We start from the raw sequence: 27638 nt of genomic DNA on the forward strand, positions 1-27638 counted from the left end.
AATCAATCTGAAATCCCTTGTCCATAGCACTAAACACTTCATGCGAATAAAGAGCTAGTTGTGTTTCACAAGAACGATGTTTTTTAAATTCTTGTTGACTGTGTGTCAATAGACCGTTTTCTTCGAGATAATTCATAATGTTCGAACACAATATATGTTCCAAAGTCCTGCAGCATATCTATGTTAATGATATAGGCTTGTAATTTAGTAGATTACTCCTACTACCTTTTTTGAATATTGGGTTGATCTGTGCAACTTACCAGTATTTGAGTACGGATCTTTCGTCGAGCGAACGGTTGTATATGATTGCCAAGTATGGAGCTAATGCATCAGCATACTCTAAAAGGAACCTAATTGCTATACAGTCTGGACCAGAAGACTTGCCTTTATTAAGTGATTTAAGTCACTTCATTACTCCGAAGATATTTACTTTTACATTACTCAAATTGACAGCTGTTCTTGATTCGAATTCTGGAATATTTACTTCGTATTCTTTTGTGAAGGCATTTCGGAAGGCTGTGTTTCGTAACTGCTTTGGCAGCACTGTCTTCGATAGTATCTCCATTACTATCGTGCAGAGAAGGCATTGATTGTTTCTTGACGCTAACATACTTCACATACGACCAGATTCTCTTGGGATTTTCTGCCAGGTTTCGAGACAAAGTTTCGTTGTGGAAAATATTACAAGCATCTCGCATTGAAGTCAACACTAAATTTCGAGCATCTGTAAAAGTTCGCCAATCTTGGGCATTTTCCGTCTGTTTAAATTTGGCATGTTTGTTTCATTGCTTCTGCAACAGTGTTCTGACTCGTTTTGTGTACCAAGGAGGATCAGCTCCGTCGTTTGTTATTTGGTTTAAACCTCTCAGTTGCTGCCAATACTATTTCTTTGAATTCAACCACATCTAGTCTACATTTATACTATTAATCTGGAAGGAATGGAGATTGTCTCTCAGGAAGGCGTCAAGTGAATTAATATCTGTTTTTTTGAATAGGTATATTTTTTGTTTATTTTTGGAGGATTTGGGGTTACAATATTCAATCTCTCTACGAAAACCTTGTATTCACTAATCCCTGTATCCGTTTTGTTGCTTGTTATTAACTCAGGATTATTTGTTGCTAAAAGGTCACGTGTGTTTTAACAACTGTTTACTATTCGCTTGGGCTCGTGAACTGACTACTCGAAATAATGTTCAGAGAATGTGTTTTGCACAATTTTGGATGATGTTTAATGCGTACCTCTGGAATTAAACATATATTTTCGCCAACATATCGAGGGTAAATGAAAGTCACGACCAACTATAATCGTATGAGTCGGGTACGTGTTTGAAATCAAACTCAAGTATTCTTTGAACCTCCACCCTTTTTTACTGAAGCCCTTCTTGTGTTTTCCCGAGACCCTGTAACCTAGAAAAACCGCCCAGTCCACGCCACGCAGCCCCTGCTACACCCGTAGCCGCCTCATGCGTATACTGGACCCCTGACTTATTCAGCAGAACCCGAAACCCAACCACCCTTTGGCGCAAGTCGAGGAACCTGCAGCGTACATGGTCGCAGAACCGTCTGAGCCTCAGATTCAGATCTTCCACTCGGCTCTGTACAGAGGTCCGCAATCGGTCCTGTCGACTATACTGCAAATGGCCAGCTATGGCTTCATCTTGCAAGCAAGACTGGCAGCCTTTACCACTTCTCTTAGCTGCTCGAAACCAGAGAGAATCTCTTCTGATTCAAAGTGACACACATAATTGGTGAGCCACCACCTGCAGTTGGCTGCACCCTGTGCTCTTCATGGCAACCGGGAGGACCCGTTCCACATCTGGAATTACCCCACCCAGTATGCACACTGAATGCACATTGATTTTCTTTCCCTTCTCGGCAGCCATGTCCCTAAGCGGCGCCATAATGTGCCTAACGTTGGAGCTCCCAATTATCAAGAATCCCACACTCTGTTATTGTCCAGATATTGCAGGCTGAGAGGTTTCCTCTGAAACACAACAGGCATTGGCATTTGGCTCAGCAATAGTGTCAGCCACAGACAGCACCTGGAACCTGTTTGTCAGACAAACCGGGGAGGACTTATGTGCGGCCGCCTGGGAAGCCTTTCGTTGCCTGCTACGCCCCGGGGAGACCTCCCACTATACCACAGGTGAGGGGTCAACTTCAGTGCAAGCAGTAACAGGGCTGGCCTTTGGTGAAGACCGATTGGAGGACTTGGACATGCTGGACATCCATTGGATCCCCATGGCTGACCCAGAACAGTGGTGGCCATCCACTGCAGCCTCAAGCTGTATAACTGAAGCCATCACAGCCTGGAGCTGAGAGCGAAGTGTCACAACTCGACTCGCATCTGCACACAACAATCACAGTCCCTGTCCATAATAAAGATCGTGGAAAACTAAACTTTGCAGAGAAACAGACTATCAGCACATGCTGTGCAACTCTATTCTAGACACTGATGAAAATGCAGGAGCTGTATCTAATAAATTAGAATAATATGCAGTGATTCAAACATCTAACTACCGAAGCACTCAGGTGAAACTAAATAATTCGCCTCTGATTAGAAACTTGTAATATGCCACAAACTCGGTTTACTTTCTGACGCAAACGAAAACGCGAAAACTGTGGCTATTAGATATTAAATTAACACGCAGAATTCAAGAAACTAAACTATTTAAAGCAAACAGATGATCTTATAAAATTCGGTCCTGGTTAAAAGTCACAAAATCGGTTTCTGCCCTGTTACTTCTTCTGTCTCAGACGGCTGCTGCTGCCTGAATCCTTTATGTTCATTTAATTGATTACTGCTCTCCTTTTTTATTTTTAAATATATTATCAATTTTTCATAAACCATGTAATGACTCATTCGTGACCAAGATACCTTGTCTCACATGGACATAGTTATCCCGATGAATTAAAATTAAAATAAATTAAATCATTTTTCTTCATGTACATCCAACTTGAAGTTGACTTAGGAGAATGAGTTACAAAGCAGGTTAATATAGATGCCATTCGTCAAAAAGAAACAAAACATCTAAAATTCCCTCACATTCTCCATTTTACTCGTATACGTGACTAGAATGGCGACAGGCATTCGAAAACAAAATTTAGACAACAGCTGTTCCACAGGGGGTGGAGTCTCAGACTGTGGCAGATGAAGGCAACGCCCCTCTGACGTCACAACCCAAGATGGCGGCAAGCTACGCCACACTCATCAATCATTTGACAAACCACGCTCCCCTTATCAGTGACATCATCATCATCATCATTGACAGTTCACGAAAACCCCTTTCCCTTCTGTCTCTCCTGCCCACTCCTTTCCTTCCCTGACTCTCTCCAGGCATAACAGCATACTATTAAAACGAAACAGTGGATCACAAATCAGTATTTTACCGGTCGTTAAAATGAAGCAGCCAGTCACAATGTAGTCCCAGAGGTGCCATCTTAGCCATGTTCAAAAGTACCGCACAATGCCTGTTTTGATGAGATTTTGGTACTACTTAGTGGTTGATAATGGGAAATACGATCTGTAAACGTTTCACAGAGTCCTGACAGCATAGTTTCGGTTTGTGAATATTGCAGCCTTTCTCAATAGTTGTTTTTGTGCATAACCTAATATAAGGAATAGCTGTCAATCAGTATCGTCGATTATGTTTTCCTAGTGCAGAACATGACGCATAATATTCTCCTCCCCCTCCTTTGCCCTCCTAAAATTGTGGTTGTTAATGTGAAGCATATCTAAAAAAAACTTCTAAAAACTTCCAGTGATGACAGTCTGTTCTATGAACCATCAAGTACGTAGCAACAGGCTCAAATTCCGATACCATTTGCATGTTTTAGACGTGGAGATACCATTGTAACACTTGACAAGCATCATTGAACAATTTAGGTATCCATTGCGGCTCATACTAAGTGTAGCTGACAGTAATTCAGAGTGCCCATTTGTTTGTGGGCTTATCTGCTTAGCATAATATTTTAACCAACATGTTTCTGCAGTTACAGACTTGGTCAGGTTAGTTTTGCTACATAACTTAGTTCAGGCCTAACAGGAAGTACCATCTGCCTGTTTTTTCACGTTATTTTTAGTCACCGCTGCTTTGTAACTTTTAGGCATAAAACTGCATTGGGGCACTTAATGTGAGAGTTCACAATAATATTTTACGTACCAAACTAACAGGAATATACGAGGTCTGTTCAAAAAATTCCGGAACATTCGTAATTGCGCGCCAGCGGTGTGTTGGAGCTAAATGCGATTGCCATCCCTGGACACGCCTGTGTTTAATGTGTAACTGTCGGGATTTTCAATGCTGTATGTGGGTTAGTTATTGTTCAGTGCTGTATTGAGTAGAACGTTCTGTCCCACAGTTTGAGAATTTCGAGGTGGCGGAGTTAGAGGAGCAACGCGTCTCCATTAAATTTTGCGTGAAACTCCAGAAAACTTTTACAGAGACACGCCAAATGATACAGGAAGCCTATAGTGATGCGTGCTTAAGTAAGTCGGTGTTACATTTGATTCACACGGTTTAAAAATGGCCGAACGGAAGTTAAAGATGACCCTCGCTCAGGACGCCCTTCGATGTCTAACGACGACGCTCTAGGAAGGAACGTCAACGAAACTGTGCGTGCCAATAGAAGATTGACTGTCCGAGAGATTGCAGAAGAATGTAAAATTTCAGTTGCATATCATATCATGAAATCCCGATGCGGCATCTGGAATGCATCGTGTTGCCGCCAAGTTCGTCCCACGGCTCATGAGTCAAGACTAGAAAGACGTTCGCCTCGCAATCTGTGAAGAGTTTTTGGATCGTGCAAATGGGAACGAGGTGTCCCTTAAGAGAAGAGATGTGTGTCTAAGGTTATGATGTTGAGGTCAGGGTTCAGTCTTTACAATGGGCCGAGCAATGTTCTCCAAAGCCAATAAAAGCTCGTTAGGTCATGTCAAATGTCCGAAACATGCTGATAGTTTTCTTGGACTTTGAAGGATTATTTCATCATGAATTCGTGCCACAGGGACAAACTGTTAATCGATGGTGCTGTCGGGAAGTGTTGCGATGCCTGCGAGAAAATGTGAGAAGGAAACGGCCTGAAATGTATCGATAGATTTCATGACTCTTGCGTCAAGATGACCCGCACATTCATCCCTGTTAGTGCGTGACTATTGCACAAGAAACGAAATCCCTGTGCCGCTTCACCTGACCCCTGCTGACTTTTTTTTGTTTATGAAGTTGAAAACCCCATTGAAAGGGCAAAGATTTGCAATGGTAGACGAAATAAAAGAAAATTCTTAGACGGCGCTTCGCGCGATGCAGCGAGAGGCATGCCAAGACTGCTTATTTCGAAGGAGACCACGCACAATAAGTACAAGCTAAGGGTAGAAAAATTTTGTGGACAAAGTTCCAGAATTTTTTGAACAGCCCTCAGTGTCAGGAGACACCGTTTATACGGTTTTTTTTAAGTTACTTTTGTAAATGACGCGAAAAGATTCTGATCATTCGGATACTTCTGAACATGGCCAAGACGGCAGCTCTGAGGCTACTTTGTGACTGGCTGTTTCATTTTCATGCCAGCTAAAATTCTAAGCTGTGATCGGCTATTTCGTTTTAATAGTAGGCTGTTATTGGCTGTAGAGGGGTGGGGCAGGAGAGGTACAGTGTAGGAGTAGGGGTGGGGAGGGGCATTGAAGTGCCACAGCCCGCATCTCGTGGTCGTGCAGTAGCGTTCTCGCTTCCCACGCCCGGGTTCCCGGGTTCGATTCCCGGCGGGGTCAGGGATTTTCTCTGCCTCGTGATGGCTGGGTGTTGTGTGCTGTCCTTAGGTTAGTTAGGTTTAAGTAGTTCTAAGTTCTAGGGGAGTGATGACCATAGATGTTAAGTCCCATAGTGCTCAGAGCCATTTGAACCATTTTTTTCTTGAAGTGCCACACGATGATGATCACGTCACTCACAAGGGAGGCGTGGCTCGTCAGTGATTGATAAGAGTGGCGTGGCTTGCCACCGTCTTGGATTGTGCACGTCAGGTTGATAGTAGGGAAGACGAATGCTCGATTTCGTTTCATTGGGAAAATTTTGGGGAAGTGTGGTTCATCCATGGAGGAGACTGCGTGTAGAATGCTAGTGCGATCCATTCTTGAGTATCGTTCGAGTGTTTGAGATTCCCACCAGGCTGGATTAAAGAAAGACATTGAAGCAACTCGGAGATGGGATGCTAGATTTGTTACCGGTAGGTTCAATCAGCATGCAGATATTATGGAGATGCCTCTGGAACTCAAATTCAAATCCATGAAAGAAAGACGATGCTATTTTGCGCAGTTCTGCGAGACACTATTACACAAATAGCCCGACTGTAGAACGATTTTACTGCCGACAATGTATATTTTGCATAAGGACCACGAAGATAAGATGCGGGAAATTTGGGGTCATATTGTGACTTTTAGACAGTCGTTTTTCCCTCGTTCTATTTGCGAGTGGAACAGGGGAGGAAATAACTAGTAGTGGTACAAGGTACCCTCAGCCTTGCAACGTATGGTGGTTTGCGTACTATGTGTGTAAATGTAGATACACTATGTGATCAAAAGTACGCGGACACCCTCAAAAACATGCGTTTTTCATATTAGGTGCATTTTGCTGCCAGGTACTCCATATCAGCGACGCCAGTAGTCATTAGACATCGTGAGAGAGCAGAATGAGGCGCTCCGCGGAACTCACGGACTTCGAACGTGATCAGGTGATTGGGTGTCACTTGTGTCATACGTCTGTATGCGAGATTTCCACACCCCTAATCATCCCTAGGTCCACTTTTTCCGTGAAGTAGAAACGTGAAGGGACACGTACAGCACAAAAGCGTACAGGCCGGCCTCGTCTGTTGACTGATAGAGATCGCCATCAGTTGAAGAGGGTCGTAATGCGTAATAGGCAGACATCTAACCAGACCATCACACAAGAATTCCAAACTGCATCAAGATCCACTGCAAGTACTATGACAGTTAGGTGGGAGGTAAGAAAACTTGGATCTTATGGTCGAGCGGCTGCTCATAAGCCACGCATCACTCTGGTAAATGCAAACGTCGCCTCGCTTGGTGTAAGGAGCGTAAACATTGGACGATTGAAAAGTGAAAAAACGTTGTGTGAAGTGACGAATCACGGTACATAATATGGCGATCTGATGGCAGGGTGTGGGTATGGCGAATGCCTAGTGAACGTCATCTGCAGTGTCGGTAACGCCAACAGTGAAATTCGGAGGCGGTGGTGTTACGGTGTGGTCGTGTTTTTCATGGAGGGGGCTTGTACCCCTTGTTGTTTTGCGTGGCACTATCACAGTACATGCTTACATTTATGTTTTAAGCACCTTCTTGCTTCCCACTGTTGAAGGGCAATTCAGGAATGGTAATTGCATCTTTCAACACGATCGAGCACCAGTTCATAATGCCCGGCCTGTGGCGGAGTGGTTACACGACAATAACATCCCTGTAATCGACTGGCCTGCACAGAGTCACCTGAATCCTATAGAACACCTTTGGGATGTTTTGGAACGCCGACTTCGTGCCAGGCCTCACCGACCGACATCGATAGCTCTCCTCAGTGCAGCACTCCGTGAAGAATAGGCTGCCATTCCCCAAGAAACCTTCCAGTACCTGACTGAACGTATGCCTGCGAGAGTGGAAGCTGTCATAAAGGTGGGTGAACACCGAATTGACTTGTAAGTCATTTTCAGCCAAGTGTCCGGATACTTTTGATCACATAGTGTATCAAAGGGGCATGGCCACCAAAATCGAAGCCTCCACCTGGCACAGTAGGACGAACACCCAGTGTGCATATTTGTTTTCTAATTCTTAGTGCCTTCATAGATGTGTGGAAATAATAAATGAAAGTTTGAGTGATCTATGGAGGAGTAGTTTCACATTTATGTGTAGAGATGTTTATAAAATGTGGTAGGCCTCACTTATTATTACTTAGTGTGAGACAAAAAAAATAGAACAATCAGATATGCAGCCTCAGTTGTTATTGCAGAATAGTATTTTAGTATATTAGTAGTAGTAATCTGACTTATTTAGCGATCAGTTTTTCAAGGATATTGGACAAGGTATGGTCTTACAGCTGAAAAACGAGAAAACATAATTCATTTAAACAATAAATTAGGTAAACCATGGAATACTTGATTCGGAATGACCAGATGGGGAGAACAAACTCCATGCTCTCGAATATAAGGCCAGTAAATAAAAATAAAAACGCAATCTCCTTTGATGAATCATTAGTGTACAGGAATGTACTGTTTATACATGTTTACAAAGAAATTATTTCATAAAGTGAAATGGACTTGTTTTCCGTTTTGTACAGCGCAACCTCTTATATGCTCGCCTGTAACAATGAGTTATTATTCCTCCATAATAGTGCGTATTTCATTTTAGAAAGATTGCATGGTGTTGCCATTCCCTCTTGCATAGCTTTGACATAAGGTGCTACAGAAAGGTAGCTATTATACTTCGAAAGTGAGTTGTGAAATTAGAAAGATGTTTTATTACTATCTCTCTTACTATACAACTAACCCGACTCATGTTTAATGGTACATGGTCTCAGTTGCCAGCTGCTTGTCTAGCGCTATCCAGGGGTAACAAATATTTGATTTTCGGTATTTCCTGTAATTATTGACCGAATTTAAAATTTTAACATGCTATGATATTCTACTCTTTAAGAGGTATAATCTTATGTTAAAAGTATAATACAGTAAGCTAAGTATTTCAGTTAGAAACTATATAGGCCTATATGTCTTGAGTCAGTGTAACTTGTGGTGTAACAATTATTCACAATATATCCTCCAGTATTTGTGAATGAGAGCATTTAGCGACTTCCAACAAGCGGTTTTTCTTACTGACACCCTCACAAAAGGATGAACAGAGAAAAGGTCACCATTTCCTATATTTTTGCTGTTCATGCAATGAAACTTCGACATCAGACACGCCATTTTAATTTATTACTTCCTCACTACTAACTCCAACTAGCTCTGCAGATAATGAAGAAATTGAGAAATGTATGATGACATAAAAAAAATTATTCAGGTAGTGAAGGGAGACGAAAATTTAATAGACATAGGTGACTGGAATTCGAGAGTAGGAAACATAGTACGTGAATATGGATTGGGGCTAAGAAATGAAAGAGGCAGCCGCCTGATAGAGTTTTGCACAGTGGATAACTTAATCATAGCTAACACTTGGTTCAAGAATCATTAAGGAAGGTTGTATACATGGAAGGATCCTGGAGATACTAGAAGGTATCAGATAGATTATATAATGGTAAGAAAGAGGTTTAGGAACCAGGTGTTAAATTGTAAGACATTTCCAGGGGCAGATGTGGACTCTGACCACAATTTATTGGTTATGAACTGTAGATTAAAACTGAAGAAACTGCAAAAAGGTGGGAATTTAAGGAGATGGGACCTGGATAAACTGAATGAACCAGAGGTTGTAGAGAGTATCAGAGAGAGCATAAGGGAACAATTGACAGAAATGGGGGAAAGAAGTACAGTAGAAGAAGAATGGGTAACTCTGAGGGATGAAGTAGTGAAGGCAGCAGAGGATCAAGTGGGTAAACAGATGAGGGCTAGTAGAAATCCTTGTTGGGTAACAGAAGAAATATTGAACTTAACTGACGAAAGGAGAAAATATAAAAATGCAGTAAATGAAGCAGGCAAAAAGGAATGCAGATGTCTCAAAAATGAGATCGACAGGAAGTGCAAAATGGCTAAGCGGGGATGGCTACAGGACAAATGTAAGGATGTAGAGGCTTATCTCACTAGGGGTAAGATAGATACTGCCTACAGGAAAATTAAAGAGACCTTTGGAGAAAAGAGAACCACTTGTATGAATATCAAGAGCTCAGATGGAAACCCAGTTCTAAGCAAAGAAGGGAAAGCAGAAAGGTGGCAGGAGTATATAGAGGGTCTATACAAGGGCGATGTACTTGAGGACAATATTATGGAAATGGAAGAGGATGTAGATGAAGATGAAACGGGAGATAAGATACTGCGTGAAGAGTTTGACAGAGCACTAAAAGACCTGAGTCGAAACAAGGCCCCGGGAATAGACAACATTCCATTAGAGCTACTGACAGCCTTGGTAGAGCCAGTTCTGACAAAACTCTACCATCTGGTGAGCAAGATGTATGAGACAGGCGAAATACCCTCAGACTTCAAGAAGAATATAATAATTCCAATCCCAAAGAAAGCAGGTGTTGACAGATGTGAAAATTACCGAACTATCAGTTTAATAAGTCACGGCTGTAAAATACTAACGCGAATTCTTTACAGACGAATGGAAAAACTAGTAGAAGCCAACCTCAGGGAAGATCAGTTTGGATTCCATAGAAATATTGGAACACCTGAGGCAATACTGACCTTACGACTTATCTTAGAAGAAAGATTAAGGAAAGGCAAACCTACGTTCTAGCATTTGTAGACTTAGAGAAAGCTTTTGACAATGTTGACTGGAATACTCTGTTTCAAATTGTGAAGGTGGCAGGGGTAAAATACAGGGAGCGAAAGGCTATTTACAATTTGTACAGAAAGCAGATGGCAGTTATAAGAGTCGAGGGGCATGAAAGGGAAGCAGTGGTTGGGAAGGGAGTGAGACAGGGTTGTAGCCTCTCCCCAACGTTATTCAATCTGTATATTGAGCAAGCAGTAAAGGAAACAAAAGAAAAATTCGGAGTAGGTATTAAAATCCGTGGAGAAGAAATAAAAACTTTGAGGTTCGTCGATGACATTGTAATTCTGTCAGAGACAGCAAAGGACTTGGAAGAGCAGTTGAACGGAATGGACAGTGTCTTGAAAGGAGGATATAAGATGAACATCAACAAAAGCAAAACGAGGATAGTGGAATGTAGTCGAATTAAGTCTGGTGATGCTGAGGGAATTAGATTAGGAAATAAGGCACTTAAAGTAGTAAAGGAGTTTTGCTGTTTGGGGAGCAAAATAACTGATGATCGTCGAAGTAGAGAAGATATAAAATGTAGACTGGCAATGGCAAGGAAAGCGTTTCTGAAGAAGAGAAATTTGTTAACCTCGAGTATAGGTTTAAGTGTCAGGAAGTCGTTTCTGAAAGTATTTGTATGGAGTGTAGCCATGTATGGAAGTGAAACATGGACGATAAATAGTTTGAACAAGAAGAGAATAGTAGTTTTCGAAATGTGGTGCTACAGAAGAATGCTGAAGATTAGGTGGGTAGATCACATAACTAATGATGAAGTATTGAATAGAATTGGGAAGAAGAGGAGTATGTGGCACAACTTGACAAAAAGAAGGGACCAGTTAGTAGGATATGTTCTGAGGCATCAAGGGATCACAAATTTAGCATTGGAGGGCAGTGTGGACGGTAAAAACAGTTGAGGGAGACCAAGAGATGAATACACTAAGCAGATTCAGAAGGATGTGGGTTGTAGTAAGTACAGGGAGATGAAGAAGCTTGCACAGGATAGGGTAGCATGAAGAGCTGCATCAAACCAGTCTCAGGACTGAAGACCACAACAACAACAAACTTCGAACGCAATACATATACCAATGAATGTATCTGCAAAATTCTGTCATTTTTGGATTCACAGATCAAGAGTTATAACGTCACAAACATTGAGATGTTTGAAAAACTAGATATTGTTCAAAATGAAGTGCCATTACCTATGTTACACTCATCCAGTATTTGATAATGACAGCTCTTAGCGCCTTCCAATGAACTTTAAAATATTTCCTGACCTTTTTCTCGCTTATATGCTTAGCATTAAAATTGCACTCATTAAATGATTTGTAAAGCAATCAGACGTCTGTAGCTGTTTTATAAATAGCAGTTCGATTCTATAAAGAAATGGGGGTTTAGTGGTTTACTTATATTAAATTTTTTTGCCATATCTGTACTTTATGAAATGTAATTGACATTTCATTTTATTGGATGTTTTGCATAATGAATACTTTTTAGCAGCTTTTTAAATACGTTCCTTTTAGTAATGAATCTGAGCAATTTATTCTGAAATTTTATTCTTTGGTAGAAACTGGTGGTTTCAACTTGTTCTTTCTTGGTAAGTGCAAGTTAAATCTAGATCTCGTTCTGTGGTCATGGGAAAGAGTTATTTGGCGAATAATTATCGAGATCTTTTCGTGTGTGTAACTAATTGGTAAATAATATACTCACATGGCGTAAAACCTCAATATTTTGAGCCGCTTCTTACAGTGGACCTCATTGCTATTTTTTGTTGCTATCCTTGTAGCCCTTTTTTGTAGCTTGAAGAGTGCTTTCATATTTTGTACATTTGTTTCCCAGGATTCTTCAATTAAGAATTTAATTTTCATATGAATAGCTCGTAAGTAAAAGGCGCTGGCTGTTTCACATTTATATAATCTATATGATTACTCTACAATTCACACTTAAGTAGGGCATAGGAATCAAAGAGTCACCTTCAAATTATTTCCCTACTCTCGAATACATGTGGTTAAAATTGACACTAGTTTCTCTTATTTCACGTGGGAGTCAACAATAGATTTTGGTATTCAGAGGAGAAAGTTATTTATTGTAATTTTGTGAAAAGAACAACAAAAAGCATTTTTCCTTTAATGATTTCCACTCGAACTCACTTACCATAAACGTGGCACTGTCTCCCCTATTTCGTGATAATACAGAGCAAGTTGCCCTTTCTTTAACATTTCTGTTGTTTTCTGTTAGTCCCATCTGGTAAGGATCCCATACTGTGAAGCAGTACTGCACAAGAGAACGAACAAGTATAGTATAGACAGTTTCTTTTGTGGATTTGTTGCACCTTCTAAGTTTTCTCTGAATAAAACGCAGTACTCGGTTCGGCTCCTTCATAACATTTCATATGCAATGGTTCCATATTAAGTTATCCATAATTTTATCTCTAAGTATTTAGTTAGATCGACAATCTTTTACTCTTCGTGATCACACAAAACTATAATGGCGTAGAGACATTTGTACCTGACTTAATTTCGTTAAACAGTTGCAGATCACCTCAGAGTGGCAGACATCACTGGCGTGGACCATCGAAAGGACCCGCACGTGACCATCACATATTCCATCTGGGTGGGAACGAACGTATCAGAGAAGTACACCCTTTTACTTCACCCTGTGCGCAACACGTCCTTCTATGACGTTATGATCCTCGCCGCTTCGATAGACGAGCATTATCAGTGAGTCTTCAGAAAAGGCCCGCTAAGAATACGTCGTATGTTTCTTAGACGTTGTAACAGCTTGTAATATTACTTTTATAAATTGAAACGCCTTTTTGCGGCAATAAAAGGTGTTTCAATTTATGAAACGCATATTTATATACTTTCTGTTGGTAGTGGCCGAACAAACTAATTGCACTGGTTAATGATTGATTCAGAGATTTCGCTGAACAGATTTTTGATTTGATGGTGTCACTGTCTCATCGTGACATGGTATTCAAAAGAATAAGTGTCTGGGGCAATGCAAGCGAATGGCCCCTCAGCAACTTCCTGCAATGTGTAACACACCTTCATTCTTTGATATGTCTTAACGAAGTCTCGTTACGCTTTGTTCAGAGTATGTACTGTTACCTGTTTTTTACATGTCGAAGATATTGACTGATTCTGTCAAATGGTGACGAGATCAACGTTTTGAAGTCGGGTGTAATTGACCGTGAGTGTATCGGAAAGTACTCTTTCACTACCACTGCAGAACACACCGTCTGTCCTAAAAGTTCCGAGACTGATTAATTTCTCACATATAAGCGACGCCAGCGCAGTAATTACGCTGGTAGCTTGAACTAACACCTGTAAGCAACAGACGCGCATTCAACCAGTCAGTTGCGAGAAGGCCGTGTCAAGTACTGAACGTGTGGTTATAGTGTGTCAACTTTGTTGTCAAACAATTTGCAATGAAACATATCTAAATAAAGTGTTCAATACATTCTATAGCACGATTTGAAGAAGAGAAAGAGATATGCAAATTATATCCTGCACACTTTGACTCCCAAATAAAAACAAAGATGTGTGGACATATTCCAAGATCTGGAAAAAATCACTTCAAGTGAGGAGACTTCGTGTCATCAGTACGAGTGTACCACAAAATGACGAAGTGCAGAAATTTACAAGAGAGGTCAATGCGTTAACAATATAACTGACACCCAAGTCAAAGTGATGGGTGGGTCGTACAATACCCAAGTCAAAGTGATGGGTGGGTCGTACAATACCACAAACAAGCACTTCTCAGACAGCTTTACATAGTTGTACGATCGACAATGTAAAAGACCTAAACTACCATCCCACCTTGAGGTGTGCATACTGTAAGACCTTCAGCACACACACCATCAGATTATTTGACTTGTCGCTCTAACAAAGTAAGCGAGTGTCAGCTATATGTCTTGTGGTCTTATCGTGGCGTGTTTATCTTCTGCCGTTAGGTCAGACGATAGAAATACCACTTGCACGCTTAGAGTAGCAGACTGACGGTGGCCAACTTTAAACAGAACTTGATTAATTTTCACACACATTTATTAAAATAATAAGACACATAAAAATTACTTAACTTGGTTCTGAATGCTATTTACAATTGACCCCTGAAGTTCCTTTGGTATTGGTACGTTAATCTTATTCTCACATATATCTCTGATACTTGACAAAAGTGTCTATACATTTATCTTCATGGCTATGTACGGGAATATGGTAATCTTCTTAGGTGCAGACTGAAACTTGACTATAGACTGGTACAGACAAATGTAGACTGGTACAGACTGGTGCAGACAAATGCAGACTGACTAATCAGAGGTCTATACGCTGGTTATAACACCTCGCGCGTTCATGTATCACTGCGCGAGTGTGATCTGTGATGAGAAAAGGTTCTACTTTAGCAGCAATCTCACTGGCTGCATTACATATTAATACGCAGATCGGCGGAAGCAGAATTTGGTCCGTCTCTATGGCAGCGCCATCTCGTAGTGCGGAGATGGACGAGTGCTGCGCCTGCGCTGTTGTGCTTAGCGGGGCACGTTCTAGTGGGAAAGTTGTGTACGTGCTGACTACGCGGAACTATGTACACAACACACCTTGTCTCTGTTTTTTATTAGTCCAGTCTCGAAACTGTTTGGTCTTACGGGTACAACTATTGAGACAAGGGAATTGACTTGCGATACCTCTAAATGTATCGACATATCGATGCTGCACCTGAGTATTCAAAGAGCCTTTATAAGCTGGATTCGTATAATACTGACGACTTGTACCACCCGAAAACCCTTGCTACTTATCATTTACCACTTAGTTTTGCTCTACAGGACGTACCGTGTTTCAATAGTTGCATGCCAAAGTCTGTACAACAAATACTCTATTTGTATGACAAATATTTCCCACGTGGCATCTGCATACGTTATTGAATCCTAAATACTACCCTAATTGTGGTTACTGATATCTCATCACGGGGTATATAATGAATAAAAGAACAAATTTGTGTGTTTCACAGTCTTGTGCAAGCCTTTCAATATGAAACCACTTGGGAGAGTTGCATATTATGTGTGTTAAGTGTATCTGTCCAGTGTAAGTGACTGTAATGATTGTCTGTAGAGTGTTGTATCACGTTTGAGTTGTTGATAACAATAAAAGAAGGGAAAGGCTAGAACCTGGTACCATGCTTCTCTCCAATAGCACTAAGTGGGCTGTTGGACTTAACACCCCTACCAATAGTGTCATATACCTTCTCTCCATGAGACACTGTAGAAAGATACTGAATATAGCGCAGAACACTTTCACAAATAATTGGCCCCCATTCCTGAGCTTGCTCATGTACCCCTGTGTAGGGGTGCCTGACTCAGAGATTGTCAGTTCTAATCCCAGTGGTAGAAGACATTTTCACCGTCAGTACCTGGCTGGCGAGGAGAGGAGAGGGGGTTGTCACCAGACTTTGCCGCAATCCCCTCGGTTAAATTACAAATCTTTCCACTGTATCTCATTTAATAAGGGCATATAACACTGTTAGTGATTAACAGTCCATCAAATGGGAATGTTAAGACCAGCAACCTTCCTGATTCTAGTCCAGAGAAGTAGGCTATGTGCCATGATGCCACACTATCCACACAGAAAATATGCACAGAAGAACAAAACGCCTTTGCAATTACCTGACTGAACCTAACTCACAGGATCTTTCAGCCAACAATCACATATGACTCTTTCATACTTAATTGGCGCTATTCTGGGTGCCAAAAGCCTCACTCCTCCACCTCTGCTCCCCTTGTCGCTCAAATATTTGCAGTGAAAGTCTTTTCTACCACCAGGATCTTAATCGAGAGTTGCATATTAGTATAGGTATTAGTGACCTCGACCATGAAGCTGAGTTGGGATATGCATCGATCCTTAAATAAATGCCTCGTTTGCACACCACAGTTAAATGTCTACATGATATGACATCTTTTATAATATTATATGTGGTATCATCTTGAAGATTAATCAATTATGTTAATGGAAAACCGACATATTTACCTAATGTTAGACTCCAAAGAGGAAACATTCTTCTTAAGCTGTGAAGGAAACTTGCACACAGGACTGTAGCATTGGAATTAATTCACAGGTTTGAGGCGACAGAGTGGCCCTATGGGCACTACATCACGATGCTGGCTGGCCACAGGGAGGATCCTGCCAATTACCTCTTCTGGCTGATCTACCAAACACCACAGCTGCCCGACCCTGCCAGCCCACCTGGCAATGAACTCCTCACTCCTGTTGGTATGGCCACTGCACCTGCAATATTCTTACTTACTTTACCAACTGTGTGAATTATTTAGTTAATTTGAAATCTGTCAAAGGCACTATAATGTCAGACGATACCTGATACCCTTGGAATACTGTACAGCTGGCTGTTCCATCGCAATGGTAGACAAAGAGCATGCATGTTGGCGTTGGCACCCATGCCTCATAGAACAATGTTGGAACAGTCTGCTGCATAGGATTCCCTGTCTCTTCAAAATGTGCATCTTTTGGAAGTGGCATGTTCCCTGCCACAAGGCTGAAGTTATGTCCAACAGCAGTGGTGATACAGGCAAACAACTTCATGCTCATTCCAAGTGAATTTCTATAGGCATGCATTGTACTGTAAGCAAAGTCTTTTGGGATAATGTCTAACCATTTCTGTACCCAAATCAATCACTGAAAGTAGTGACGATGTTATTTGATAATACATGAAAAATCCATCTCCTCACTAGTATGTGGAGAACTATCATTACTGGAAATCTAAGGTACATGAAGTCCACGTAGTGGTTTACTTCCTGAAGCTACAGAACACAGTCTCCTCGTTTCCAAGGAAAGGGCTGTTTATCAGCTATGACTTTTTCAAACAATCCATCCCAGCACTTGGCTTACATAATTTAGGGAAAACAAGGAACCTAAATCTGGACGACTGGATAGCTTTGAACCACTGCATCTTGTCACCCAGTCCCCTGATTGAAATGGTAGGACGTATGGTTTACGTCACATTGACAAGGCTCATTAGAAACGGTAACAGAAATAGAAAGTATTATGCCGTGAAACACCAGTTAACTATTTATGAACTCAGTGGTAGTAGCCCACACATAACAAACATTAAGTGATTGAACTTTCATTTTGTTTGAAACTGATCTCTGCTATCAACATCAGTATGAGGTGTTACCGGCTAAGGGCACGAATACACTCTTGTATTCCATCATTTTTTGTGAGTGCATCCAGAATATTATTAATTCTTGTGTCGATATTTCGGCTGACAACCTTTCATCCATTCTCAATGTGAGGCACTTGCAAGATTTTTAAAACACTAAACCGTGGAGTTAAGGCTCATGTGTCAAAGATAAAACTGTTGGCAACAAGAACATCAATCATAGATGAAACATTACACCTCTAAGAGCAAGCACAGAATCAGCCAATTCATAGTGCTTACAAAGCATTTATCTGATTATTATGGATGACATATATTTGAATGCCAGGTAGTGACAGCCTAGAAGAATTTCCCTCTGAGAGCGCAGACATAAAATGACAGGTTTCAATGATTTGTCAAGCTGGAAACCCTCTTCCCAGTTGAACAAGTTGTCTGTTAATCGTATTTCCAAGCTTCCTTGACCTCTGAATCAAAATAGGACGACGCTGTGGTCAGCATCTTATCTTTTTCGTAATTTTTGGAATGGCCAATGGAAATACAATTAGCCAATAACCTGCTCAAGCAAGACGAGGATTTCCAGCTTGACAAATTATGGAAGCCCCTCATTTCACATCTGTGCTCCGAAAGGTGCTCTAGGTCTTCATAGCCTGGAATTCTTACATGTGCCACCCACAACAACTTAACAAATACTTAGTAAGCACTGTGGATTTGCTGACTGTTATTGTTTTGTGTTACTCTTGGAGACGTTAAGTTTTAGCTGTGACTGACGCTCTTGTTGCTAACAGTGTCATCTTTTACACATGTGTGTTTACTCCTCAGTGTAAAGTGCTTTCAAAATCTTGCAAGCGGCTCGCTTAGAGAATGGCTGAAAGGTTGTCAGCCGAAATATTGGAACAAGAGTTAATAACATCCTGGGTGCACTCCCAAAAAATGTTGGAATATTCGATCAGCCAGGAAAACTTCAACACTTTTGTATTGCTTGTGGCACAGAAGTAAACAGCCACCGAATGTCATCTTGAGAAATTTCTTGCCATGGGTGAAACATATGCTTTGGCAGTCCATTAATATTGCATTCTGTAGGCTGGCATGAATATATACATCTATCTGTCACATCACATTCGTCAAGGCATCTGTAATGTGAACTGCGCTTTGAGGTCTTGCATAATTTTGCTGGAATACTGGTATATTCTTCGACCTATCTAATGCTTTTGACTGTGTGAAGCGCAATATTCTCCTGGATAAATTATGGGATAGAAGGTATAGTCAACCAATGGATAATGTCATATCCAACCAAAGGAATGCAGAAAGTTGAATTTAGCAATTCAACCAATTTAGTTTGGGGATGTTATTCTGACTGGAGAGGAATCACATTTGGGGTTCTCTAAGGCTGAATCATAGGTCCACTATGGTTTGTCATATATATATGTAAACCATCATCTGTCTAGTGTATAACAAGCAGAATTAGTTCTTTTTGCAAATGACACTAGTATTGTAATTAGTCCTAGCATAAATACAGAAATAGAATGAATGATAAATAATATTCTTAAAAATACACAACATATTTAGTTCTGCACATCCATGTGTACGACACCAATGATAAGTGTAACACATAGTGAGAAAATAATAAACAGGGTGGAAAGATCAAAAATTTTAGGACTCAATATACATGAGAATTTAAACTAGGAAATGCACATTTTGGGACTTCTAAAACAACTTTGTTCAGCCACATTTATACTTAGAATCACTATAAACCTAAAGGAGAGAGACAAATCATTACATTGATATATTTTGCATATTTCAATCCTATAATATCATATGAATTAATTATCTGGGGTAACTCATCCTTAAGAAAGTGTTCATATTTCAAAAACGTGCTGCAAGAATAATATGTGGTGCTCACTCACGATCATCTTGTAAACATCTGTTTAAGGATTTAGATATTCTGACTACTACTTCACAATATATTTATTCCCTCATGAAGTTAGTTGTAAATAGGCCACAGCAGTTCAAACGGAACAATGCTGTACCGAATTACAATACCAGAAGGGAAAATGACATCCATTCCTTCAGATAAATGTTGTCTTTTGCATAAAAAGGGGTGCACAATGTTGCAACTAAAATATTTAATCGCTAAACCAGTGGTATAAGATGTCCGACAGACAGTAACATCCATTCAAGTTGTTCATAGTGTAATACTTCCCATTTCTGTCACTGGATTTATCATATGACCTACTCAGTACATCTGGTGACAGTACAAAAGACTGGAAAGTTCCTTGCACGAGCACAACCATGGGGACCACCTAATACATCATCCTGTCTTATCATTTATGTCTGCACAGAGCTACAATCAAGTGTTTCCAACAGATTGAACCCTCTGCAGAACCTTAACCCTCTGCTGAACCTTATCATGAAACTAATATATTTTAGGTAATTGACTTGATTTGCAGCATCTGCCAGTCAAGACTTCATGCGACTCTACATCACATACAGTAAATTCGTTGGTAAACCATTGAGCAGCTGGTTAGACCCATCTTTAGATATGGGTGTAGAGTTGTGGTGCTTAACTAAGATTTATCTAAAAATCGAATTAAAAACGTGTGCAAGTGTGTAGTCTCTCATGTATCTTACTAAATCTAAAATTATGCTTGACCTCTTCAATAGCCAAAACAGCAGTTGGCTCCAAAGGCGTGTCAGTGTTGGTATTTGAACCACACCAAGTGATATAAGGCTACAACATGCGCAAATAGGCAAAAGTACTACATATTCATTGATTACAAAATCGTCAAACGACTACTGGAATCAATCACGACAGTCAAATGTCTAGGAAAATCAACTCAGAAGGATTTATAGTGCCATGGAATTCTATTTATTTGAGAAAGGAAACTGTCAGGCTGAATTTCTTTGGTGTATACTAAGGAACTGTGGTTTATCTTTTGAGGAAGGTGACAAAACGACTAAAAACCAGAATGTTTTTCTGACAACTTTTGATCCTGATCGCATTGTATTGATGGAAGAAAAGAAAAGGTCTACACGAAATGTCATCGTGTTTGCTTCATCGGCATAAGAGTGCCAAAGAAACACCAACAGACAGCAGCTGGCGCCGCTTCAAGAAAAAAAAACTATGCATTGTTCTAGAAATTACGAGAGCGAACAGTGCGAGAGAGTTCTACAAATGGTACTGTAGCTAATAAAAATGGGCTACCAGCTGATGCAAGAGGGCCGTATTGAAGGATCTATTATGATATTCACGCGACATAGCTAGAAGCTGAAAGAGATGGTCCACGCGATATTTGAACTCCACTCCTCGCATGTGTTAGACACAGTCTCGCCCCATCTATTTGAGAACGAGTTATCGATTGCAACGACCACGACATCGACAAATTTACGTCGATAGCGCAGGGACTATTTAATGGACACATCACAATAAACCCACAGACCCTAAATATCAGACCCACTTACACCAAAAATGTAAAGAATTTACTTTAAATAACCAGAAAAACAACACCTGGGCCATTAAGACCAAGCAATACTACAGTCACCTGGCCACAACTGTAGGTTCTTTGAGTGCTCTGGGAGATGGTTCATTTTTAACTACAACAGATGAAATATCAGTTCACTTTATTACATGGATGAATAAAAAGATTTACTGAACTTGAGACTGTCCTTTGCAACAGGAGAGTGTAGAATATTTACAAATGTTATTGACTATGAAAGTATCACTTGATGCATACAATCACAAACTGTTCTCCTAGAGTACAATGTTCAACTTTAATTAAAGTACATGGTCTTCTGAAACTTCAAGATCTCTATTCATGATGTTGCTGACTCTGAAACTGAGCTAAAAAACTGGGGCTTAGCTGTTGAATGTTTGACACTACTCATACACTGACCTCAGTGTGAGGGCACTCCTTTGGTGAGAGGGAGGCTTGGTCTTCTGGAGCGCCTTCCATATGTCAGATTGCAGTGAGCCCCGTCTGTCTGTGGCATTGATTTGCGCTGCTGACTTTGATGTAAGAGCGCGATCTCTAGATGATATCACACAGAAGTAGGTCGGTCATGTAGTTCACATACACTGATATACATGTAAAAAACGTCAAGGATCCATACGAAATGTACTACATGCTTGGATATGCATCATTGCAGCCATATAAAATAGCTAGCTGTAATATCATCTGCATTCTCTGTATAAAAAAATGATTTCCTCAAATTGTGTTTGAGAGTGATTGTGAGAAGATCGTGTTACACCTAGTGTAAGAACGAGAATGTCTATATCATGTGTTGGAATACAGAGTGATGGGACAACAGCCTATTAATAGTATAGTTTATTGTTCTGTGATATTGCTGCTTGTGTTGGTCAGACACGCATGACTGACATGAATATTTGGAGTTTATGGGTTCAGAAGACCTATACTCAACAATCCCATGTGACTAGTGCCCAAGAAGAGAAATATATGGTGTGCAGGACTATACGGCCATATCACATTCTGTGAACTAGGAAACAGGCTTGTTTGCAGCAAGTCAAGTATTCACACAGACAGTACGACAACGTCTAGATCACCGTAGACTGTTGGCATGGTGACCATTGTCGTAATTTCCCTTGGCGAGACAGTAGAGAGAGGCACACTGACAGCGGTGAGCCCAACGAGTTCCAGTTCTGTGTAGAGGATTACATTGGATGCATCCATGTATAAAGGGTCTGAGGACAACTAAAATTGCCACACTGCATGCATTATCACATGTTGGGCCAACACTTTGCATGATGGTATAAGATGCCACTGGATATGCAGTATGAGCATATCTCTTTCACGTAGTTGGTAATTTGGAGAACATGCATTACATTTCAGGCACATTAAGTCTTTTGGCCATGGCCTGTCTTTGGGAGCACTGTGATATTATTATTTAACAAGATAAAGCAAGACTACATGTTGTCCATGTTGCCCTGTGCTACCATGAAAGACTATTCAACTGCTGCCCTATTAAACACTTTCTGCAAATCTCTCACTCACAAAAAAATATCTGGCCATGAGTTGCTGACAGGCTGACACTTTCCAGCCACTAACATTAATAAATTGATGAACTCTAGCATAAAGTTGAAGCACATATCCATATCTGTCATCGACTACTTATTTACCTGGAGGCCTAGTTAGGTTAGAGCCATTGTTGCTGTATATAACCAGCAGCAGAATCTGATTTCACATATATGCAGAGATATGTACTTTCGAATGCATTGTCTTTATTTTTATTACTGTTTCGTTTTTATTTCACAGTAATGTTATTTCATTTAGTTTTATTATGATTGTTATTTCGCTCTCTGCTTCCCTGGAGCCTGAGCTCAGTTATGTTCATAGTTAGTGCAGCACTTGCATTGAGCAGTTCATTTAACTTGAGTTCTGGGTCTTGAACAATGTTTTAGGTAAATGTGCTTTTGCTAATATTTTGACATTTCTGCTGTTTTGCAAGGAAAGCTATCCGATTTCTATTCTTTTTGGTGGGGAAGTGAGAAGGACAGTTGAAAACAAGCACATAAACAAGACACAGAAGAGACTCATAAGCAAACAGACTTGCTATTTGATAGGAATATCTTTTAATTCCTAATAGGAAAACACCACCAACTTCCAATCTAATGGTTTTATGCACTGAAAGCCAGAGATTATCACTGGGGAGACTGTAGTGATTTCTCACTGTTCGTACAGGAATTGAGTGGAAAATGTACACATTATCGCCAAACTGTGTTCTTCGTCCAGTTCTACGATCTCTATTCCATCCTTCCGTTCACTTCTGAAATGAAACTCATTGTGATGAATGCCCTGAAGTGAAATGATAACATGTCATTTTATAGGTTAATCTGATCCTTTACTATGTTGTGAAAAACGTGCCATTCATGTATATTTAATTGCAACATTTACTGTTATTACAGTTGTGTTACTTATTTGTTACATAAAACGAACAGAAAATTGTGATTCTCTACAGAAGTACCTCCAGTATGTTAAAATCACATGATGTGGAAGATTATGTAAAATCAAAGACATGCCCAAGGGAAATGTTATATCAGATGAAAACTTGTTCAGTTTGTATGCAATAAATAAGTCTTGCAAAATCGAATCATAGAGTCTAACTTGTTGATTTTTTTCTTTTCTAGGTGTGGACAGCTTGTACGTTGATGAAGGGGACAACTATTTGTTCTGGCTCAGAAATCTGTAACTTTCCACAGAATGGCTATGAAATGAAATGTTGTATCCAGACAATCCCAATAAATGCTTCTCCTGCAGTAATGACATTAGTATAATGTTACATAAAAACTTATGCATATATTATATCATATAAATATTATATTATACAACATATTATGTTATGTAAAAACTTCATTTTGAAGTCATTATTCCATTTTTTCCTCGTTCTTTAGCCTGAGTATCTTGAGAGCAGAGTGTGTTCATCCTTGCCTATAGACATGTAAAACTGCAAGCAGATCAAAGCTGAAAATTATCCAAGCAAAAACAAATTATCTCTTTGTTACAACTGTTGAGAAACAGTTGCTGTTAGGACATCAATGTACTCAAAATAGTGGTAAAAAGTTAGATGTACTGCTAAACAGAGAACCAGTATCGTCCAAGGTGGCAAATAGACTCACATTGTATTCTTACAGACTTTAACAATGGGTATAAGCAGGCAGCTCCGATATAAATAACGTTATATTTGCAAAAGTAATGATGTTCTCACTCTGTATTGCACAGTTAGATGTGGGAATACTTCTTGACAATGTCCTCAGTCACCTACCTATATTTTCATGGCGAGCTGCTTCCTCCTCTGTGGCACTATCGATGCTGGAAATACTATAATGTTCAGGTACAAGGCTACAATTCAATTGCAGAGGGTTGGCTGCTTCTCTGCAGTTCAAAGTAACTCATTTCTACCAGTGTACAATTTCGATTCTGAAATATTACTTTAGTTGAATGTACTTCTCATACACTAATATTTTAGACACATTAGAATCTCTTTTATAGCCATCTTACACAATTCTAGCAACCAATTTTTCTCGAGTATAATTATATTCTGCCTATTAATAATCAGTCACTTCAGTTTCAGATATTACAATAACATTTCTGTGGTCAGCATAGAATGCTCAAGACAACACTTGCGAGATTAATCCTTGCAGTTCAGGTCCCAGTTCAATGCATATGGAATGGTAAATATGACATGGCAGGCATTCACAAGTATAAATCACTTCTTGCACTAACTGCTTTAAATAAACACGCAAATGCATTGCCTGTCTCATTCCATGACATTCTTGTACACCCACTGACGATTAATTACTTTATCACCGCACTCAGCTCTATGCTCCAGTGAGTGAACTGACTACTGTGGAACTTCCCAGCTACATCAGGTCAGTAGTATTCTACCACCACATGAAAACAGAAAAACGTCAAACTGGAGGTGAACTACCGATAGTGCTGTACACTAAACATAGTTTACAAGTTACACACTAACATTGCAACAGGTTGATGCCAATTTACACTGGATGTCAAGCCACATCACATTATGGCATCATCACATCAAGGTGTATTCACACTTTCCATCACATGTCAGTTTGCTTAGTACTGTATGAGATGGTGAAAGCGATGTTATGAGACGCTATCTATGATACAAAAAGTTGGAGTAGAGTGTTGGAATTGAGGAACTATAAAGTTTATTAACGGCCAAAGCAAACTTTCGAATGTATGTCCCTGATCTGTTGCGTGAAGTAAAGTTCTGAGAAATGAAACAACATTTCAAAAAATCGACATTTATATGCTATCGAAAATATATACACACAAATACATCAAACAATAGTTCTAAGGGAATAGACAGAGCACACCTTACCCATTATGTTTTTCCCTTATTTAACTATTTCTGTCATAAACAACGGTAATTTTCTTCTTCATTACAGCTGAAGTTCTCATTTAAAGCGTTATACACTGAAAACTGCTTCATCGACGTATGTTCTTATTTATGCAACTGTGGGCATCAGCTCTGTTCTGTTATTGTAAAAGCTAAATAATTTTCGGTTTTTAGGTATCTGATCTCCCTTTTGGAAAAAACACTCAATGCAAAAAGTATTCAAATCGTGGAACATTTCCGATTTGCCACAAAAACAAAGCACAATAATAAAATAAAGATTAAGAAGAAACAAAAGCACAAAATTCACTTCTATGTCAATAAAGCATGGCAAAAATATGTTAACTTCCGATGTTAGCAGATGTCGACATGGCCTTTGTTAAAGCAACCATTTTAAATGCATTATGGAATGTTTTGACATAATGAGACATGACAGCCAATGTGAATTAGCCTTTATAATGTAATTGCTGCATGGGGAAAATCTATTCTGTCCACTCAAGAATTTGAATTCTGTTGCACGAAAAAGTCTTGCAGCCTATAGAACTATAAAATGGTTTAACTAAAATTCCTTGTATTTTGCTCATATCAACAGTCTGACAGTACTCAATGAAGAATGAACATTAAGCTAAAAATGTTGTAAATCTCCTGATGTTCGAGTTCTTCAAGTATAACAATTTACAATAAACTTATTAGATTTATGGAGTGTTCAGTGATTATTAGTTTCTAATAATAATAATAATATAAATAATTGAGATTTACTTCAACATTAGTTTTTGCATAGATAGTGGAACATGACAACATGGCCATCAAGTCCGTGTGTGACAGGTAGGTAGGCACAGAAAGTACATTAAATGGAGAAGTGACAATATTAAAATAAAGTGTGTTTCAAAAAGATTCATTGAAATTTTATATAATCCTTTTTGAAATATTGTGCTGGTATAGTGTATTAATTTCAGCAAATCGTTGAAGGACTGGCCTTGTATCAGTGCCATAGTGGCTGGAGTTTTAAAATAAATGACCTGTAATGCCTTTGTACAACCATTTTTGTGAATAATACTACTGAATAATGGTGTGAAGCTGCTTTAGATGCATAGTATGCAACATATCCCCGCTGAATTCATTAAAACTGTTACTTATTTAGCTTATTCGGTCATCAATAAGTATTAAAAAAATCTTCATATTGAAATAGTACACTACTGTTTATCCACAGAAGTTAAACTGTTGTTTTTTCTCTGATAAAAACTTTCTGTAACGAGTACTTCCAATATTAAACTTTCAAGTAGATCACAGTGGATATCATCACAGTTTGTATCGCAATTTGATAGGCTGTGTTGTGTCATACGTTTTCATTGCCTGATGGTAACTTCTACCCTCATTGGCTGACTACGTTTCAAAGTAGATCACAGTGGATATCATCACCATTTGTGTCAGAATTTCAGAGGCTGTGTTGTATCCTACGTTTTCATCGCCTGATGGTACTACACTGCACTGTATAGTTTTTACCTTTGAGAATAGAGCAGATTTTTATGCAGCGAAAGAAGTTGTCAGATCATGTAGCTGCTGCAAGTACCACTGGTGGTAGGATCATGGATACTATTGCTGGATATATGAATCGATATCTGAAGTAACCACCCTTGCTATTCTCTTAACTCCTAATGTTGTGACAACAGTACAACGTGACTTGCTGCCAGACTCTGTCAACATGTCCCATCTTTCCTCCATTTCCAAGCACTACATGTCCTTTCCGAGCACGATTCTTATCGTCTTTTCTTCGTAGACCATGAATTCATCTCTGAAAAATAGCCTTCCTTGAAATCAAATCTTACCCTATACATGACATCCCAGATACATGGCTCCAACGCACTGTTTCCTTGTGAAATTGGCATCCCACTTATCTTCTAACACTTACATCCTACGTATTACTTCTTTCCCATGCGCACATTTCACATTATTTTCCACATATTTCCCATGGCCCCTTCCTATACACAATTACCAGGAGACCCTAGTTATCTAGTGCTTATACCAAAGACAATGTACAGTGCATAACCATCAAATTTTCGAAAATATTGTCAGTCATTTATATCTTCTTAAATTATTTTAGCTGTAAGTTTCACTACTACAGACTACTATTTTGTAAGTTATGTTA

General features: G+C 39.6%; 1 protein-coding gene across 1 annotated transcript in view; it reads left to right on the plus strand.

The window, feature by feature from the left end:
- The window catches only part of LOC124545477 (uncharacterized protein CG3556-like), a 43431-nt gene extending 19539 nt beyond the window's left edge, over window positions 1–23892 (plus strand). The window contains exons 3-5 of the mRNA XM_047124410.1: window positions 12987–13176; window positions 16565–16719; window positions 23760–23892. Coding sequence (XP_046980366.1) covers window positions 12987–13176; window positions 16565–16719; window positions 23760–23821 — 407 coding nt within the window. The 3' untranslated portion in view covers window positions 23822–23892. The remainder of the gene's footprint in view (window positions 1–12986; window positions 13177–16564; window positions 16720–23759) is intronic.
- Window positions 23893–27638: the final 3746 nt, after the last annotated feature.

Source organism: Schistocerca americana, chromosome 8 (genome assembly GCF_021461395.2).
Source record: "Schistocerca americana isolate TAMUIC-IGC-003095 chromosome 8, iqSchAmer2.1, whole genome shotgun sequence".
Classification (NCBI taxonomy): Eukaryota; Metazoa; Arthropoda; class Insecta; order Orthoptera; family Acrididae; genus Schistocerca; species Schistocerca americana.